Source organism: Peromyscus californicus, unplaced genomic scaffold (assembly GCF_007827085.1).
Source record: "Peromyscus californicus insignis strain IS unplaced genomic scaffold, ASM782708v3 Scaffold_12__1_contigs__length_115047231, whole genome shotgun sequence".
In the NCBI taxonomy this organism is placed as follows: Eukaryota; Metazoa; Chordata; class Mammalia; order Rodentia; family Cricetidae; genus Peromyscus; species Peromyscus californicus.
Window position 1 is genome coordinate 64,413,685 of NW_026294413.1, and position 18,516 is coordinate 64,432,200.

At 39.2% G+C, this 18,516-nt stretch overlaps 1 protein-coding gene across 6 annotated transcripts in view; it reads right to left on the minus strand.

Moving 5' to 3' along the window:
• Cab39l (calcium binding protein 39 like) overlaps nucleotides 1-18,516 on the minus strand; it is a 127,909-nt gene that overhangs the window by 28,025 nt on the left and 81,368 nt on the right. For all 6 annotated transcript variants that reach the window (XM_052733074.1, XM_052733077.1, XM_052733075.1 and 3 more), the window contains 2 exons: nucleotides 17,463-17,581; nucleotides 7,403-7,571 (listed from right to left, as the gene is read on the minus strand). In XM_052733074.1, the coding sequence (XP_052589034.1) occupies nucleotides 7,403-7,571; nucleotides 17,463-17,581 (288 nt within the window). The remainder of the gene's footprint in view (nucleotides 1-7,402; nucleotides 7,572-17,462; nucleotides 17,582-18,516) is intronic.

An 18,516-nucleotide genomic window follows, 5' to 3' on the forward strand; every position in this document is an offset into this window, starting at 1 on the left:
TACATATTCAAAAGAAAATTCCACCAAGAGAATACTACAATTTTAAACATGTATGCACCAAACACAAGGGCACACAAGTTTATAGAAAAAACACTACTAAAGCTTACATCACATATTGTCACTCACATAGTGATAGCCGGTGACTTCAATACTCCACTCTTACTGACAGATAGATCATCCAGACAAAACTACATAGAGCAATGCTGGAGCTAACTTATGTCATAAATCAAATGGACCTACCAGGTATTGACAGAACATTTCAAGCAAACACAAAAGAGTGCACCTTCAGCACCTAATAGAACTTTTTCAAAACTGACTATGTACTTGACACAAAGCAAGTTTCAACAGATTCAAGAAAACTGAAATAACACCCTGTAACCTATTAGACCACCACAGATTAAACCGGGGTATCAAGAACAACAGAAACAACAGACAGCTTACAAACTCATGGAGACTGAATGAAAAATGGGTCATTACAGTAATTAGGAAAGAAATTTAAAACTTTCTAAAACTGAATGAAAATTAAAACACAATATACCCAAACCTCTGGGACACAATGAAGGTAGGTCAAAGAGGCAAATTCATAGCACCAACTACTTAAAAAAATTTGGAGAGATCTCATATTAGCATCTTAACATCACACCTGCAAGCTCTAGAACAAAAAGAAGAAATAATACCCCAAAGAAGTAGATGTCAAGAAATATACTCAGGGCTGAAATCAATAAAATAGAAACAAACAAAAAATAACACAAAGAATTAATGAAACAAAGAGTTGGTTCTTTGAGAAAATCAGTAAGATTGACAAACCTTTAGCTAAATTAACTAAATGGTGGAGAGAGATTGAAACGAACAAAATTAGAGACATACAGGCAGATATACAGACACCAAGAAAATCTGGAGAATTAGAAGGACATACTTAAAAAACTCTGTAATCCACCAAATTAGGAAACCTAAACAAATGAATAAATTTCTTGATATATACTATCCACCAAAGTTAAAGCAATATCAGATAACCAACTTAAACAGACCTATAACCCCTATTAAAACAGAAACACTGATTAAAAGTCTCACAACCAAAAAAAGCCCAGAGCCAGATGGTTCTAGCACAGAATTTTATCAGAATTTTAAAGAATCAATACCAATACTCCTCAAATTATTCCACAAAATAGAAACAGAAGAAACATTGCCCAACTCTTTTAATGAGACCACAGCTACTCTGATTCCCAAACCACATAAAGACCCAACAAAGAAAGAGAATTACAGATCAATTTCCCTTATAAACATAGATGCAGAAATACTCAATAAAATATTTGAAAACCAAACCTAAGAACACAACAAAAAGATCACCCACCACAACCAAGTAGGCTTCCTCCTTGGGATGCATAGGTAGTTCAACATATATAAATCGACAAATATAATCCACCATATAAACAGACTGAAAGTCAAAAATCACATGATCATCTCATTATATGCAGAAAAGTCCTTTGAAAAAAAATACCATTTCATGATAAAAGTCCTGAAGAGATTAGGGGTACAAGGGACATATCTAAACCTAACAAAGGCAGTTTATAACAAGCCCATAGCCAGTAGCAATTTAAATGGAGATACTCAAAGCAATTCCACTAAGATCAGAAACAAGACAAGGCTGTCCATTCTCTCTATATCTATTTGATATAGCACTTGAAGGCTTAGCTAGAGCAGTGAGACAACTGAAGGAGATCCAGGGGATACAAGTAGGAAGGGAGGAAGTCAAAGTATCCTTGTTTGCAGATGATATGATAGTACACATAAGTGACCCTAAAAATTCTACTGGGAAACTCCTACAGCTGATAAACATTTTCAGTAAAGTAGCAAACACAAAATTAATACACAAGAATCAGTAACCCTCCTACATACAAATGACAAAGAAATCCAGGGAAATACCCTTCACAATAGCCTCAACTAATATAAAATATCTTGGTGTAACTCTAAACAAGCAAGTCAAAGACTTGTATGATAAAAAAACTTCAATTCTTTGAAGAAAGAAATTAAAGAAGATACCAGAAGATGTTAAGATCTCCCATGCAAATGGATCAGCAGGATTAACATAGTAAAACTGGCTACCCTACCAAAGGCAATGTGCAGATTCAATGCAATCCCTATCAAAATTCCAACACATCTCTTCATAGATCTTGAAAGGACAATTTTCAGCTTCATGTAGAAAAACAAACAATACTGAATGATAAAGAAGTGCTATAGGTATCACCATCACCAATCTTAAATCTACTACAGAGTTATAGTAATAAAAACAGTATTGTATTGGCATAAAAACTGACCCATTTCCAATGGAATCAAATTGGAGACCAAGAAATAAGTCTACCTATGAACACCTAATTTTTGGTAAAGAAGCCAGAAATATCCACTGGAAAAGAAACAGCATCTTCAACCAATGGTGCTGGTCAAACTGGATGGTTGCATGTAGAATGCAAATACATCCAAACTTATTGTCGTGCACAAAACCGAATTCCAAATGGATCAAATACTTCAAAATAAGGCCAGATTCACTAAATCTGATAGAAGAGAAAGTGGGGAACAATTTTAAACACATCGGCACAGGAAAAGACAATAGCACAGGTACTAAGAAAACAATTAATAAATGGGACCTTATGAAACTGAAAAGCTTCTCTATGTCAAAGGATACTGTCAGTAGGACAAAGCAGCAGGCAACAGAATGGGAAAAGATTTTTTTCAACTATACATGAGTAGAGGGTTAGTATCTAAAATATATAAAGAACTTAAAAAACTAGACAACAAGAAAATAACCCAATTGAAAAATGGGGTATACATTTAAAATAAGAATTCTCAAAAGAGGAAACTCAAATGAGTGAGAAGCACTTCAAGAAATGTTCAACATCCTCAGCCATTAGGGAAATGTAAACAAAACTACTTTGAGCTTGCATCTTATACCCATCAGAATGGGTAAGGTCAGTAAAACAAATGGCAGCTCATGCTGGCAGAGATGTGAAGTAAAGGGAACACTTTTCCATTGCTGGTGGGACTTGTACAGCCACTGTGGAAATCAGTGTGGCAGCTCCTCAGAAAGATGGGGAATCAATCTACCTCAAGAACCAGCTATACAAGCCATCCTACCACAGAGACACTTGTTTAACCATGTGTATTCATTGCTGCTCTATTTATAATAGACAGAAATTGGAAATACCCTAGATATCTGTGTATGGATGAACAGGTAAAGAAAATGAGGTACATTTACACAATAGAATGATATTCAGCCATTAAAAAATGAAATCATAAAATCCCCAAGTAAATAGATGGAATTAGAAAAATTAGCTGGGTGGTGGTGGTGCACGCCTTTAATCCCAGCACTCAGGAGGCAGAGCCAGGCGGATATCTGTAAGTTAGAGGCCAGCCTGGTCTACAGAGAGATATCCAGGATAGGCACCAAAACTACAGAGAAACCCTGTCTTGAAAAACCAAAAAAGAAAAAAAAAATTCTGAGTAAAGTTTATGTGTTGGTGTCAACTTCTAAGTCATTCATAAGCAAGCTACAACCCCTACAGTCACAGAGGTTAGGTAGTGTGTAAGGGACTAGGGTTTAAGGATGGGTTCCCCCTAAGAAGGGGAAATAGAATAGATAATTATGGATGGATGAAGAGGGGACCTGAACAGGAGGATAAAACAAGGAGTGAAAGGAAAGAGTGTGGGGCAAGGAAGGGAATACAGAAAGGGCCAGCTAAAACTAAGAGCTATTTTAGATGTTGTATGAAAATGTAATACAGTAGAAGTAATACAGTCTAAAATATAGACATATATGAAGGGGGTCTAAATGAAATCACCAAATAATGGAGGGAGACAGAGATCCAACTGGCCATCTCGTATTACCAAATGAAGCTGACAGTACCAGCAATAGGGTATATCTAATTGAGTTCTTGGCCAAAGGTATCCCATGAGAACCCCCCAACAACCCAGGCTATTGTCAAGGCCTTTGGTGGCTCCCACAAACTGATGGTAAGGACCTATTGCTAAAGACAACACCTGCACAATTCACTGAACATGGAGAAGTCCAGCTCATGCCTACCTAGAGCTTTCACCCTTATAGACTAGTGTTCATGGTACTGAAAGGTACTTTGCATGCTATCAAAGGAGAAACCAACCCTTCAATCTACAATGTTGTCCTACCTGCAAGATACACTGGTACAATACTAGCATAAAGCTTGTGGGAGTAACCAACCAATATCTGATTTGAATTAAGGCCCATTCTGTGAGATGGAATCCATACTCAACACTGTTTGGGTGGCCAAGAACCTAAGATTAAATAGGCCAAGGACCTAGGAGAAAATCATATACTACTGTTCTACTACCACAATGTAGCTATGAAATGACTCCTAATGACATCCTGGTATACTCACTGATCCAGGCCTTGCTCAGCCATCATCAGTGAAACTTCATCCTCTAGCAGATGGTTGCAAATATACAGACCCAAAGCCACACAGTATGCTCTGCCCTTTCAGAGGCTCAGTGGCTTGTTTTGGTAGTAAGCCTTTGAAGCCTCCACACTTGGGGCAGTCTGTTCCCAGACCTTTCTTCTCCTTCCTTCTCACTGGTCTTGCTAGTTTTCTTTCTTCACACTGTATTTCTTCCTCTGATTTTCATGGTCTCCTTAATCCTCCCCTAGATGGAACCAACTCAAGATGGCTAGAGAAGTCTTGGTTGTTACAAACAGTGCCTGTCAGGGAACCTAAGAAGTTCCCCAAATCAGAAGGGTAAATCAAACTGTTAAGATAGTTGGCCATGCTTTTCATGCTGGTCACCTGTGCCTGGACCGTTTCCTAACTAATGCTTGACATGCTAATGGTTTTTGAGAAAGTTCAAGTATATTTCAGTTGGTCACAGCTAACCTTTGCACAGCTCACATAGGAACCCCTTCCTCCTACCCAGGGTATAAGAATTCTCTCTCTCTGCTGCCCAAGACTTGCTTCTGCCCATGAGTTCTCAACAAGCTGCACTTTGTATAGCTCTGAATCTGTCTACTGTTTTTGGTTTTGTTTTGTTATTTCCCACCAATTCTCATACACTAGGCCTGACTTTTTCTGAAATAATTCCTGCCCCACATCCTCAGTCTTGCCAGACTTGCTGCTCAGGCAGGCTAGTTGAGACAAGTCAAATACCCTGCTGGGCTGTGCTGTAGGATGTTCTGTATGTTAAATGTGTTGCTCTGATTAGTTAATAAATAAAACACAGATTGGCCAGTAGCCAGGCAGGAAGTATAGGCGGGACAAGGAGAGAGAATTCTGGGAAGTGGAAGGCAGAGAGACGCTGCCAGGTGCTGCCATGAAAAGCAAGATGTAAGGTACCGGTAAGCCACGTGGCAACTTACAGACTAATAGATATGGGTTAAGTTAAGATATAAGAACTAGATAACAAGAAGCCTGCTGCGGCCATACAGTTTGTAAGCAATATAAGTCTCTGTGTGTTTACTTGGTTGGGTCTAAACGGCTTCGGGACTGGCGGGTGAGAGAGATTTTTCCTGACTGTAGTTCCTTTCTTGTATAGCTCCCAGAGATTCAGCACGGCTACCAACCAAATACACTTGTTTGTGACCCCCTAACACTTCATTGTCTTTACTCTGTCTTCTTCTGATGGTTCTTGTCAGTTCAGTGTCCATCATTTCATGATGTTCCCAGGGATGTCATGATGGCACTTACAAACTGGGCCCTAGGGAGGCACTCAGACTTGCCTTCCCCTTGACCACACTTTGATTTTGCTCACCACTCTTCCATACCACAGCCCATCCCCAGCTTCCACTCCACCTCAGCCTCTTTCCTTTCCCTACAGCAACTTCCCTTTTCTTCAGTCCCTGCTTCTGTCTTTTCCACCCCAGACTGTAGCCATTTCTGGACTCTTTCCATTTTCTGATTCTTCATGAGCCAACATACTGTTTTTGTTTTTTTCTCTTCAAACATTCTCAGAATAGGCTAAGCAGGTTCTTAAGGTGCAGGTAATAGTTCTCAGAACTCACTGTTCTCCCCTTTCTCCACCTCTAAAGAATTCTTATAGAAAGAACTGTTTATCACTGAGTCATTCTAAGTTCATCATGATATACACAATGAGACTGAGAAAGTTGCTCTTTGAATGACTATTTTAGTTGTATGATGAGCTCCTTACAATAGCAGTTTTATTAAAAAATAAGATTAGAGTATATGTCAATATTAGAATATAAGCGGTGTCAATATTGCTGAAATGTATATTTAAGTACTAGTAAAAGTAACAAGTAAAAGACATTATGTATTTATACCTTGAAAAAATAACAGGAGTACATTTAGATTTATGTGAATGATTAAATTGCTGAAATGTTTTTGAAGAAATGACTCAATCTGTACATGTAAATGAGTTTTATCCACTTCCCAAAGCCTAACTTTGCAATGATGCCTTTATACAATTTTTGGAATTTCTTTTTCAGAAATGACCTTTAAAACAAATGTGACAGATAGTGAAGAAAATCAGGATCTGCATTAGTTTTCTTAAAATTTATTTTTTCCATTGCAATTTCTGTTATTAGCCAAGAAAGAAAGAGTTGTAGCTTAGCAAATCATTTGCCATGTACTCTAACTTGGGGGTCAAATAGCTTCTTGTTCCTCAAATTTAAATTATATATGTGTATATATATATATATATACACATATATAATTTAAATAAGAAAAGGGGAGGTTAAGTGGGACAGAGTTTTAATACTGTGAGATGAAAAGCTTCTAGAGAAGGATGCTTGAAGACTTATTCACACTAAATATACATAAAGAATGGTCAAGAAGGAAATGTGCATTGTATCATGACTAAATCATTTTTAAATTAAAAAACTGCTAGGTGAAATATACCCACAAAATGACAAAAGAGATAACAGATGATAAAAACATAGATGATTATACTGTCAAAATATAAAACATAAATACACACAGATGACCGATCATATCAAAATACTAATACGCTTATTAATATTTTGCTTATCCCATGGAAGTGTGAGCTACACTGATCAAGTGACTTCATGTCTTCATATTCCATGGTGCTGCTGTCCACCTCCTCCCCACCCAGTTCTGCCCTGGAGGTAGCCTCTGTTGCTGGTTTCCATACACCCTTCCAGAGCTATCCTGCACATGTGCCTGCAGTGGGGGCTTATCACCTTAACCTACTGTTAATGTGCAGCACCGCTAACACATGGTACATGTTCCTTCTGTCTCTGCACTGGATATATCAGGAGCCATCCCACTGAGCTTGTGTTAGTACTTTGAATACTTTTCTGCAATGTGAAAGGCTGGCCTCACCTCATCCATGGCCTAAGGAGTACAGAAGTGCCTCTTTGAAGGTCACCCACTTGAACTAAACAACCTCTCTGATTTAGGGGAAAATTTACCTTAAAAGTAGCAAAGGCATCTGAAGCAATATCAAATGTCGACAGCTCCACATACTTGAAGAAATCTCTGAACTGATTAGAAAAGAGGATGATTTTGGCAAGTGGTTCATGTCGAATACATTCTCTTAGCATAATCCCACAGCGTAAGGCAATCTGTGGGGCTTCATATCTAAAACATAAAGAAGACAGAAAGCAGAAGAGTTATCCCACTAATAAACTCTATCAATGGCATCAGAAGATCCAGTTCAGTTCTGCTGATAACAGAAACACAGACACCATTTGTTACAGTTCATTCAAACACCATTCATTCAACCCACTGACTGCTATGTGCTGGGCACCATTCCAGATGTTGTGGACACACAGCAAACAGGGAGGTCACTTGTCACTGCAGCCTTAGCATTTTAGTGAGGGTGTGTTTGTTGGGAGGAAGAAGCAGAATAGAAACAATGTAAAGGTCATTTCCTATACTCTGAAGTGCTGTGAAAACTGAAGGCAGTAAACTGAGCCATCTAGAGTTCTACTTATGTGTGTGCCTGTGAGAGTATAAGGGAGTATTTTTAATTTATACTGAAGGAGAAGGAAGAAGCCTCAAGGCAAGAAGAAGCCTGGGGAGTCAGAGAAGAGGAAATGTGGCCAGCATGGTGGGATGGAGGAAGCAGTGAGTAGGGGTCACAAGAGGGCAGGGCAGGACCAGATCATACATACGTTTGAAAGCTAAGGTAAGCAGTTTGGTTTTAAGCGTGGTGGAGAATTTAAAGCAAGAAATTAACACATCCTGATTTGTTTTAAATAGAAGGCTGGGGGTATGGTGTAGTCTAGTGATAAGAGTAATTGTCTAGCATGCTGGAAGCTCTGGGTTTGATTCCCAGCACCACCACCAAAAAAAAAAAGACTTTGGTTACTTGGGAATAAGGAGTGTAATGGGCAGCTAGAGTGGAAGCTGGGGAGAAGGTGCCTGGCAATAGTAATAACATCTTGGTATAGTGGTAGAGGCAGGCCACAAGACCGTAGGTAGATGCTGATGCTGTCTAAAAGAGCCAACAAGATTTTAGAGATACTGGAGGAGGGATTGATGAAGAATAATTTCAAGCTGAAAATTCAAGAATGATTCCTGTGCTTCTGGCTTCATTGGGTGGATGGTGGTACCATGCATAAACTGATAGAGAAATGAGTTACTGAAGAAGTTAAGAAATTGCTGCGGCCCATCAACATTAGTTTGGAGATGGCTAATACCTAAGCAGTGATGACCCCTTGTCAGCAGAGTACCCATCTTGAATTAAAGAAAAGGTCAGGAGAGAATTATATATAATATGGCCTGTAAGGAACAGATGAACAGTAAAGGACTGCCTACTGACTGGCTCACTGACATCATGAAGTGGAATTATGGCTCATAGGAAAGTACACTAGAGAAACATGGCATCTACCATAGAAACAGAAAGATTGGCACACCAGATCTGCTCCACTTCCAAATAACATGTCTTTCGAATGTTAAATTCAGCATCTGAATGAACACAGGACTGAGTTAAATTCATTTTGATAACATTTCAAGAAAATGGGTAACAGCCCATATAAGACAATTCCTGTACTGAATGATATAATGGACAACTGTGTGCTAAGTGCAGGAAGACAGATCAGAGGCAGCTGCAGCTGTAGAACATGGAGAAGCAGAGTCAAAACATGACTATTCTACCATGGTTTTAAACAGATTGATCATTTTACACTTCAGTTAAATATGCACTAAGATCTGTGGTTTCAGTACAAGGCCTCTAGAGAAGAGTAGATCTAAATGTCTCAGTTCTTGAAAAGGTATGCTAGTACAGTACTCTCTGTAGACCAGGCTGGTCTCGAACTTGCAGAGATCTGCCTGGCTCTGCCTCCTGAGTGCTGAGATTAAAGGCGTGTACCACCACGAATAATTCTTTTTTTTCCCATTTTTCTTTATTAAAAAATTTTCTACACACTCCACATACCACCCACAGATCCCCCTCCTCCCTCCTCCCATCCCCAGCCCTCTCTCCCAAGCCACCCCGCATCCCCACATCCCTCAAATCAAGGTCTCCCCCGGCAATAATTCTTAAATAAAACTTTAACATAGAGGCTGGGGAGATGGCTCAGTGGTTAAAAGCACATACTGCACTTGCAGAGGAGCTGAGTTTGGATCCCAGCATCTATCCCGGTCAGATGACTCACAACCAGTTCCAGGGGAAATCCACCACCTCTGGCCTCCATAGGCACTTGCACTCATGTGCACATTCCCATAGACAGATGCATATATACACATAATGATAATTAAATCTAAAAACGACCACAACTTTAAGATAGTTTATGAAACTCACCAAGCACTAATGGTAACATTTTGTTAAATAATAGAGAACAATGTACTCTTTTTCATATGACCATATTATTTGTAAGCAATTCCGATACAAAAATAAAATCCCCTTTCCTACACCGTAGGAAGTAGGCTACTTTACAGTATTCCAGTTGACAAAAACAGTAGGGGAAATTGCAAAGAAAGTTCCGGGTGGTACTGATTTATTTTCACTTATGCTGAATGATAACCACTATTCAGTACTATTTTAGTACTCCCTTGGTAGCTCACAATAGCACAGGATATTGATATATTCAGGTAGACATAATTCTCTTTAGAATATAAGAAATGCCAATTTATATTAATAATCTCTTATGAAAGGAATTTGGAAATCAGCCCACTGGAATTCACTGCTGTTAGATATAATATGGGATGTTATTAAAGATGTAAAGATATAATATGGGATGTTATTAAAGATGTAAAGAGGGGCATATTTTCTTAAATGCTAAGGAAAAACCACTAATTACACTTACCTTACTACAAATAAGAGTATTAAAGAGGCTTTAAAATAAAGGCTATTGGCCTAGAGCAGTGGTTTTCAACCTTCCTAATCCTGCAACCCTTTACTACAGTTCCTCATGTTGTGATGATGTCCAACCATAAAATTATTTCATTGCGCCGGGCGGTGGTGGTACACGCCTTTAATCCCAGCACTCGGGAGGCAGAGCCAGGCGGATCTCTGTGAGTTTGAGGCCAGCCTGGGCTACCAAGTGAGTCCCAGGAAAGGTGCAAAGCTACACAGAGAAACCCTGTCTCGAAAAACCAAAAAAAAAAAAAAAAAAAAATTATTTCATTGCTACTTCATAATTGTAGCTTTGCTACTGTTATAAATTGTAATGTAAATATCTGATATGTGACCCCAAAGGGGTCGCGACCTACAGGATGAGAAGCACTGGCCTAAAAAAAGAACAGAACTAGAGAAACACAGTATCCAGGACTAATTAAATCTACACTCATTGGTAAGATATCTGTGACCTTTCAGGATCTGGCTTGAGGCCAGCAGTTTTAGGTCCTATCTCAGTCCTTGTGTCCTTAGGGACGAAGTTCTCTGGGATGGAAGGGCCCTCATACACTTGGCATCACTAACGCATCTCTCAGCACTGAGTTCAAGGCCCATCTCAAGTCTTTCGTACTCTTCTCCTTTGCACTCCCAACACAGCTGTTCCTAACCTCACATCAGCATTGTTCTCATTGTGGGGTATCATGTCACACTGCATTAAGTCACTACCAGTCAGTTTCTATCACTTCATTTCAAACAACTCAGCTTCCGGGGATGTGTCTCACTCATCCTTTTACATCCCTTTCCCTGTTCTTCCCGGTCCCCAGTAGGTGTCTATGTCCTATTTATTGTTACTTTCCCCACCTCCCCATGAACTCTAGTGCCTTGCATGCTTCTTCAGTGTAGGCGTATGATGAACCCAATGAACCTCAAACTCAAACTGAATCTCCCAATCCCAGAGAACTCTAATGAATGTCAAACTCTGGCTTACACAAAGGCTGAATGATCTCCAGCCATTCTCTCATTCCTGAATTTAGTTTCCAAGCTGAGACCATCTATAAAAAGTTTCCACTGCAAGTTTTGGGCATAATTAGTTATATTTTTCCTTTCATTTCATGAAGTTTATTGGAACCATCTGTGATGCACTGATGGTTTATTTTTGAGAACCAAGGGAACATTTATAAAATACTCCACTGGGGAGAACACTTATCAATTCATCCCAGCAGTTTGTCCCCAACAGTGGAAAATGTCATTCTCTGACACAGCAACTTCTTAAAGTAAGGAACATACTGGGATGTTTGGGAATTTTCTGACTTTTCCCCAATACCCTCTATGGGGTCTATAACTCACATACATCATTTCAACCTGACAATCCTGGCTTTGTAAGTTACTGCTTACTATATAAAGAAGCGTCCCATATGCTAAGCCTGTCTTCAGTTTTAAAATTAGTTTTTAGCCTACCTAATCTGTTCTACTCCTAGATAAGTTTCCTGGTAACAGAGTCTGTGATTAATCATGCCACAATGGCTAGCCTAGGGCAGGTCATCAGTAAAATTAGTCATTACTTTATAAAAGTGAGTCACATTCTCCTGACTTGTAGTTTAGACAACACAGTTGAACACCAGCTGTGTCAGTATGGAGAATGCCCACTACTATAGATGTATGTTTGTTTAAAAAACAAAAGCGTATCAGAGGATCCTTTTAAACTGACTTAAAGCAAAATGGAGAGAAAATGTCTTTAGAGAAATCAACCTCGAAACTGACCAGGAAACTCTCTCCCTGCTGGCTAGTGTAGACTGTACACGAAGGTACTCTCAACGCTGCTGTAGGAGAAAAGACATTTGGATCCTGTTATAATAACAACCTGGCTGGCAAGATGTGTCCATTGGTGCAACAGTGGTATGATGGTTATGTGGGTAAAATACAACACTTTAAAAAAAAAATCAGATATGAGGCCTGTTCCATAGGAGGGATTTCAATGACTACTATTGTAAAACTGATCAAAAGCTTATGGCTGGGGAGATCATAGGCTCTATGGGGAACACTTATTATTGCTATTAAATGGTCATATTGTTAAAATGCCTTCTAAATATTTGTTTATAACCATAGATTTGTGTTATTCTCAACTTTGCTTAGAGTAGTCACTTTTGGCAGTGCACAGTAGTGAATGGAGAGTCTCACATCTGGTCCAGGTGCCAAGTACAAGAAATCGTAAATGTTCAGCTGTGGCTGAAAAATCTACATTAATTAATCTTCAACTCCCATCCAAGGTGCAGAGAACACAGTGAGAGAGTGGCCGGAGAGAATAGAAGAGGTGACAGATGAGGAGGAGAGCTGTCAAGTAGAGACTTCCAGACATGACATGGCTGTGGCACACATCAATTCACAGGACCCGTGCTTATCTCATAATCTCTGCATATGATCAAGCCAGGAAACTTTTACTGAGAGGCCCCACCCTTGGCAAAAGAGCTAATAGCAATTCATGGTGACTGAAGGACTAAGAGTCACTCACTCTCTTTTGGGGATACCACTGGTAGTCTGCCATACCTCAGTGGATGGTTCCACACCTGTGTGCATGTGGACAGCATTAACTGGACTCAAGGTGTGATTTTTTTCCCTAGGTTATGGGGTTGTTAATACCAAAAAGTCATTAACTGATATGATAAAAAGATTTTATATAAATACATAACAATTTTAAAGAATAAAAAGTATTATTTAAATAAATAAAGAATAAAAAGAGCAAATGTTTCAACTGGTAATGAGTGCAATGATCATTACATAGAAAGTGCCAGAAGAAAGATCTTGTGTAAGAACATCTCAAGAACAAAGACTGTATTATATAAAAGAAAATGAGTTGTTGTTACTGTTGGGAACAAACAATGCCATGTGACAGCCGTTGGAAAACGTCTCAGAAAATGACATTTACTGAACACTTTACCTACTCAATAGTCAAGAAGATCTGCTTCTAATCGGGAAGCATTTGCAAAATTTAAAAATAATGAATTAACTCTGTCCACTGTGAAGGGTTAGGAATAGTAACAATTCCATGTGAGGAAGAATTGGGAGTCTAGACTAATGTCTCCAAGAACTATTCCTCATCAAAAGAACCAGAGTCCAGATCTGTGTCTGGAGATGGGAAGTTGGGTCTGGCAGATCTTCTTGCATCAGAAAGCAAAGAAGCTCTTCCAGAATATTTTGGTGAGGTCAAAAGACTATGTCCAGAAAACGCCACAGTTAATTCAAAGTTAAGAAAATTGTGCACAATACACGAACCATGTGGGAATATTTCATCAGTTAGTTAATAAGATACCAGATGGATATGCTTTTGTGTGTGTGAGAGGAGATGGAGACAGAGAGATGCAGGCAGGGAGAGGAAGAAGAGGAAGAAAGTCACTGGACACCAATGGAAGTTTCTAGGACAATAACTTATCCAAGCTGAAAATGAAAATAGGCGTTTATTCTGCCTCCCTGATATGAATTCTACTTGAAAATAACAGTTAAAGTGATGAAAGGTTTTGTTTTGTTTTGTTTTGTTTTTTTCAAGACAGGGTTTCTCTGTGTAGCTTTGCGCCTTTCCTGGAACTCACTTTGGAGACCAGGCTGGCCTCGAACTCACAGAGATCCATCTGCCTCTGCCTCCGAGTGCTGGGATTAAAGGCGTGTGCAACCACCGCCTGGCTAAAGTGACGAAAGTTATTTATTTATTTATTTATTTATTTTAGAAAACTAGCCAATGAAGAACTGGTTTTGAAAATTATCTTTCTGTGACACTTAACAAAATGACTAAATCAGACGATGCTTATCACTGGTTGATAAAAATGTTCAATGTAAGGATGACAGAAAACCTTATAATTAATTAGATGTAACCATCTGTGTTGTTGGCTCTTCTTTTACTCTTCGTCTCTTTGGGGGCCCACCACCCAGCTCCCAAATAAATCACACGGAGGCTTATTTTTCTTTGGGGGCTCACCACCCAGCTCCCAAATAAATCACACGGAGGCTTATTTTTAATTATATATGCCCAGCCTTAGCTTGGCTTGTTTCTTGCCAGTTTTTCTTAAATTATCTGTCTACCTTTTGCCTGTGGGCTTTTCCTTTTCTATACCTTTCTTTGTTTCTTACTCCATGGGTGGCTGTTCCCTAGAGAGAGAAAGAGTAAAAGAAAATCCAGCAACATTTTGGTGCCCTATGTTGGGTGCCAAAATGTTGGTTGGTTTTTGCTCTTTTAAGGGGCCTGCCACCCAGCTCCCAAATAAACCACACACGGAGGCTTATTCTTACTTATAAATGCTAGGCCTTAGCTTGGCTTGTTTCTAACCATCTTTTCTTATCTTAAATTATCCTGTCACCCTTATGCCTCTGGGCTTTTTCCATTCTCTTACTTCTGTAAATCTTACTCTTACTCCATGGCTTGCTATAGCTGGGTGGCTGGCCCCTGGAGTCCTCCTCCTTCTCTTGATCCTTCTTCTTCTATATATTCTCTCTATCTGCAAGTCCTGCCTATCCTTTCTCCTGCCTCACTATTGGACATTCAGTTCTTTATTAGACCATCAGGTGTTTTAGACAGGCACAGTAACACAGCTTCACAGAGTTATACAAATGTAACATAAAACAAAAGCAACACACTTTAAAAAATATTGTACAACACCCTGAGCCTAGAGTGAGTCTCAGCACCACTAGAGAAATGTCTACTGATATGACTGGAAAACTACTTGTAAAATACTTCTGCCAAAATAAAAGTTCAATTTGAATCTAATCAAGTCTTTAAATAGAATCTCTAGCCTAGAAACAGGTAATAGTGGAAAGATTTACTATTATTTTAAAAACTTATTTAATTTAATATTATGGGGAGAGACAATACATGTGCCATGCATAGAAGCCAAAAAACAACTTTTAGGAGTAGGTTCCAGGATTTAGTATCAGGCAAGCACTTTTACCAGCTGGCCACCCCCATGCCAGATTATATAACAATTTAAAATCATTCTATAAGAAAGCAGTGTGATAACTCCACAACAGAGGACATTGTGCAAGACAACTTACTTTTCAACAGACTCACAGCACAGAAATAAGTGGATGGATGAGGTGCTAAATGAGAGGGACTTAAAATTTTTTGGCTAAGAAAAATCACAACAAAATACAGTAAGTAGACCTTATTAGGATACTTATTGCAATATGTGAAGTGTAGGGGGAAAAATATAAGGGAAATTGAGTGTTGACTGGGTATTGGTTGCTACTGAATTATTAACTTTTAAATGCACTGTGGTTACATGAAACTACCTTTCTTTTTGAGATGCTTATTGAAGTGTTCAAGGATGTGCATTAAAATACCTCAACTAAAAAGGGTTGAGTCCCGCACAGGGGAGAGATGGCATGCACCAAGTAAAATAGTGATGTCTGAGTGATGGGTACATGAACTCTTGCATTTGTTACTTCTGTAGATGGTTGAAAATTTTTGTAATGACCTTAAAATGTAAGATTTGGGGAGATATGTGTGATTTTAACATTAGATAGAGCATCTCATAGCTATGACTTCTGTCTGGAACACTGAGAGGAGTTTGACGACCTCATCCTCAGGTAGAATGCCATCTGTCTCAGCCAGAAGAGAAATTAGTTTAGAATGAAATGGTCCTTTAAAAAGTCCTTTTCATAAAATGTGGGCTCTAAATTCCTTATGCATTGCATCCAGATAATTCTTCTTGTTATACAAGTATCAATTTCATTCCATGTGGCTGGACTTGTGTTCAGTGTAGCATGTCACCATTTAGCCCCTAAATAATGCATTGCTTGACGTAGAAATGGACCAATCAAGTTACAGCCTGTTTTCAAGGATCTTCACAAGAGGTAATTTAGTCAAAATGCTGACCTTTAACAAAGGACTAAATGTGAAGTGCTCTTTCCTATACTGGATGAGGTAGAGCTATCCAGCCAATATTTCTCCTTATCCATTCTGTCCTCAGAAGCACCAACACCCCCCCCCCCACCACCAACCCTTTACATCTGAATTGCCCTAGTGAATGAGAATGCCTGGAAAGAAGTGGTGTATGCAGAACTGACTGACCGATGAGAATGGCAGTGGTGTGGAGGGGCTTCCATAGTGCAGGTCCAAGCCTTATCCTGGGGCTGGATTTGGGCCCTACATGGTCATTTCCTTGGCTATCTCTGTGTTAGAACACCATGTGACTAACAGATAAAATCCATTTGTAATCTATTAACTTAGTAGACCACTAGCTCCCACCAACTCAAAAGCTAAGAATTATTTGTAACGCAGAGATAAATGTATGATTTTTACAACTCAAATAAAAAAGAATGGCTGTCATTGGGCAATGGGACAGAGGGATGGAGAAGAAGCAAAGAGCTCCTGTTTGTCAATAGAGCTGATTTTCAAACTGTGTTATATATCACTTAATCACAATTAAATATTTATAAATTGACAAGGGAGGAACGTGACACAGGTGGAACAGACGTCATGTGGCCCCACAACATTGGAAACAAGAATACTACGCAGTAAAATGAGCTGTGCTGGCTTGAGATACGGAACAGGAACAGAAAGGCAGCACGGGAGGACCATCACCTGCTGTGTGCATGCCTCACGGCACCTAGAGCACCAAAGTCGAGAATTCAAAGTAGCCTCGATATGCTCGAGACACAAGTGTAAGTGGACTTCAAAAGCAATACCAGGGATTCTATTTTCTAGCTGGAATTCAGTGTTGTTTTTTTTTTTCCTCTTTAGAGCTCTGCATAAACACAGCAACATCTATTGTATCCTCACAGAGATAACTTATCTCGACTTTGACATGTTAGCTACTTCAAGAATGTTTACCCCTATTGTTTGAGTTGGAGAACTAGAATATACATGTATGTGCTTGAATGCATATGTGTGTGTAATGATGAGACATACCATCATGAAAGCAGAAAAATAGTAATTGGGCAGTTAGGAACAGGGCAGATGAGGGAGCAAAAGATATATAACAGAAAGAGACACACACAGCAAAAAGGCAGAGCAGAGAGAGGGAGGGAGTGGAAACAACACCGAGGAGACAGCATAAAGGAAGGACTTCCTTTAGGCTTAAGCCATTTAGAGCCAGCTGGATGTGCTCTTACCCTGCAGACACTAACCCCGCAGTTCCAAATGGGGCCACGGAGGCACACTGCACACTTTGTAACAGCTACTTGTCAGGAAGCCAGGTACGTACCCTTTGAGGAGCAGAAACAGGATGTGAGGGTGAGAACTGATGTACTCCACAGTAGGACTCCGTGCACCGATCTGTCTTCTCAGGATATTGTTGAATATCTGGGTCACATCTTTTTTTCCCTGTTAGAGAAACATGTCACCATTAAGTGATATGCTTTAAATGGATAAACTGTATGGCATGTGGGATACAGACACACACTCTCATAGAGATAGTGTCATCCCATATAAAGTGCAGAACTAGGAATTCATTCTTTTCCTTTATCTTCACAAAGTCCATTACATGGGTGGAACTCTTCACCCAATGTGTACGGTGGGGAACTTGGCAAGATGAAGTTCATTTGCACAACTGGAAATACAAAGGCACAGATGTGCACAAAGTAGCAGCAAGAATTGAATTTTTTATGCTTTTTCTCCTTCTAGCTTTCTCACGAAGAAAACAGTAACTGATATTTTAAAATCTCCATAAATGAGAGAAAATAGAAGAACATAAGTTAAGAATAAAGAAAATGTGAGAGTCAAATTATTTTTCTTAACAGCTAATTCTGGGTAATACTATCCCTTCACTTTATCTATTCTGTTACCTTAGGGCCTTTGAAAAACTTTTTAAAAATGAGATGTAAATTTAAAAATGCAAGTTTCCCCTATGTAATATGCAACTTGTATGTATATGTCTTACCTATGTGAAATCACACATAGCTAGAGGAAGAGAAGAGAGTTTCTAGCCTAATTGCCTGAACTAGAGGAACTACTGCCAATCTTCGACAAGGCTTTTGAGTCTTCCCACATCCTACAACTGAGTTGAGCTTGATTCTATAACAGAATCCATGAACTGGACCCATGTTTCACATATAAAAAGAGGGGGTAAGAATGACACCAATTATCCTGCTCTTTGTCTTTCAACTATCAAAGGCTCTGAGTTACTCTGTGCCCCCCTTTCAAAGCATCTTCACTCTGCAAAATCAGCTACCAAGAAGTGATAGCAGTCTCCTCTCTTACGCTCCTCAGTATCTCCTTTATGCTTAGAAAAGTCCAGCCCCTTCCAAGACATAGCCCTG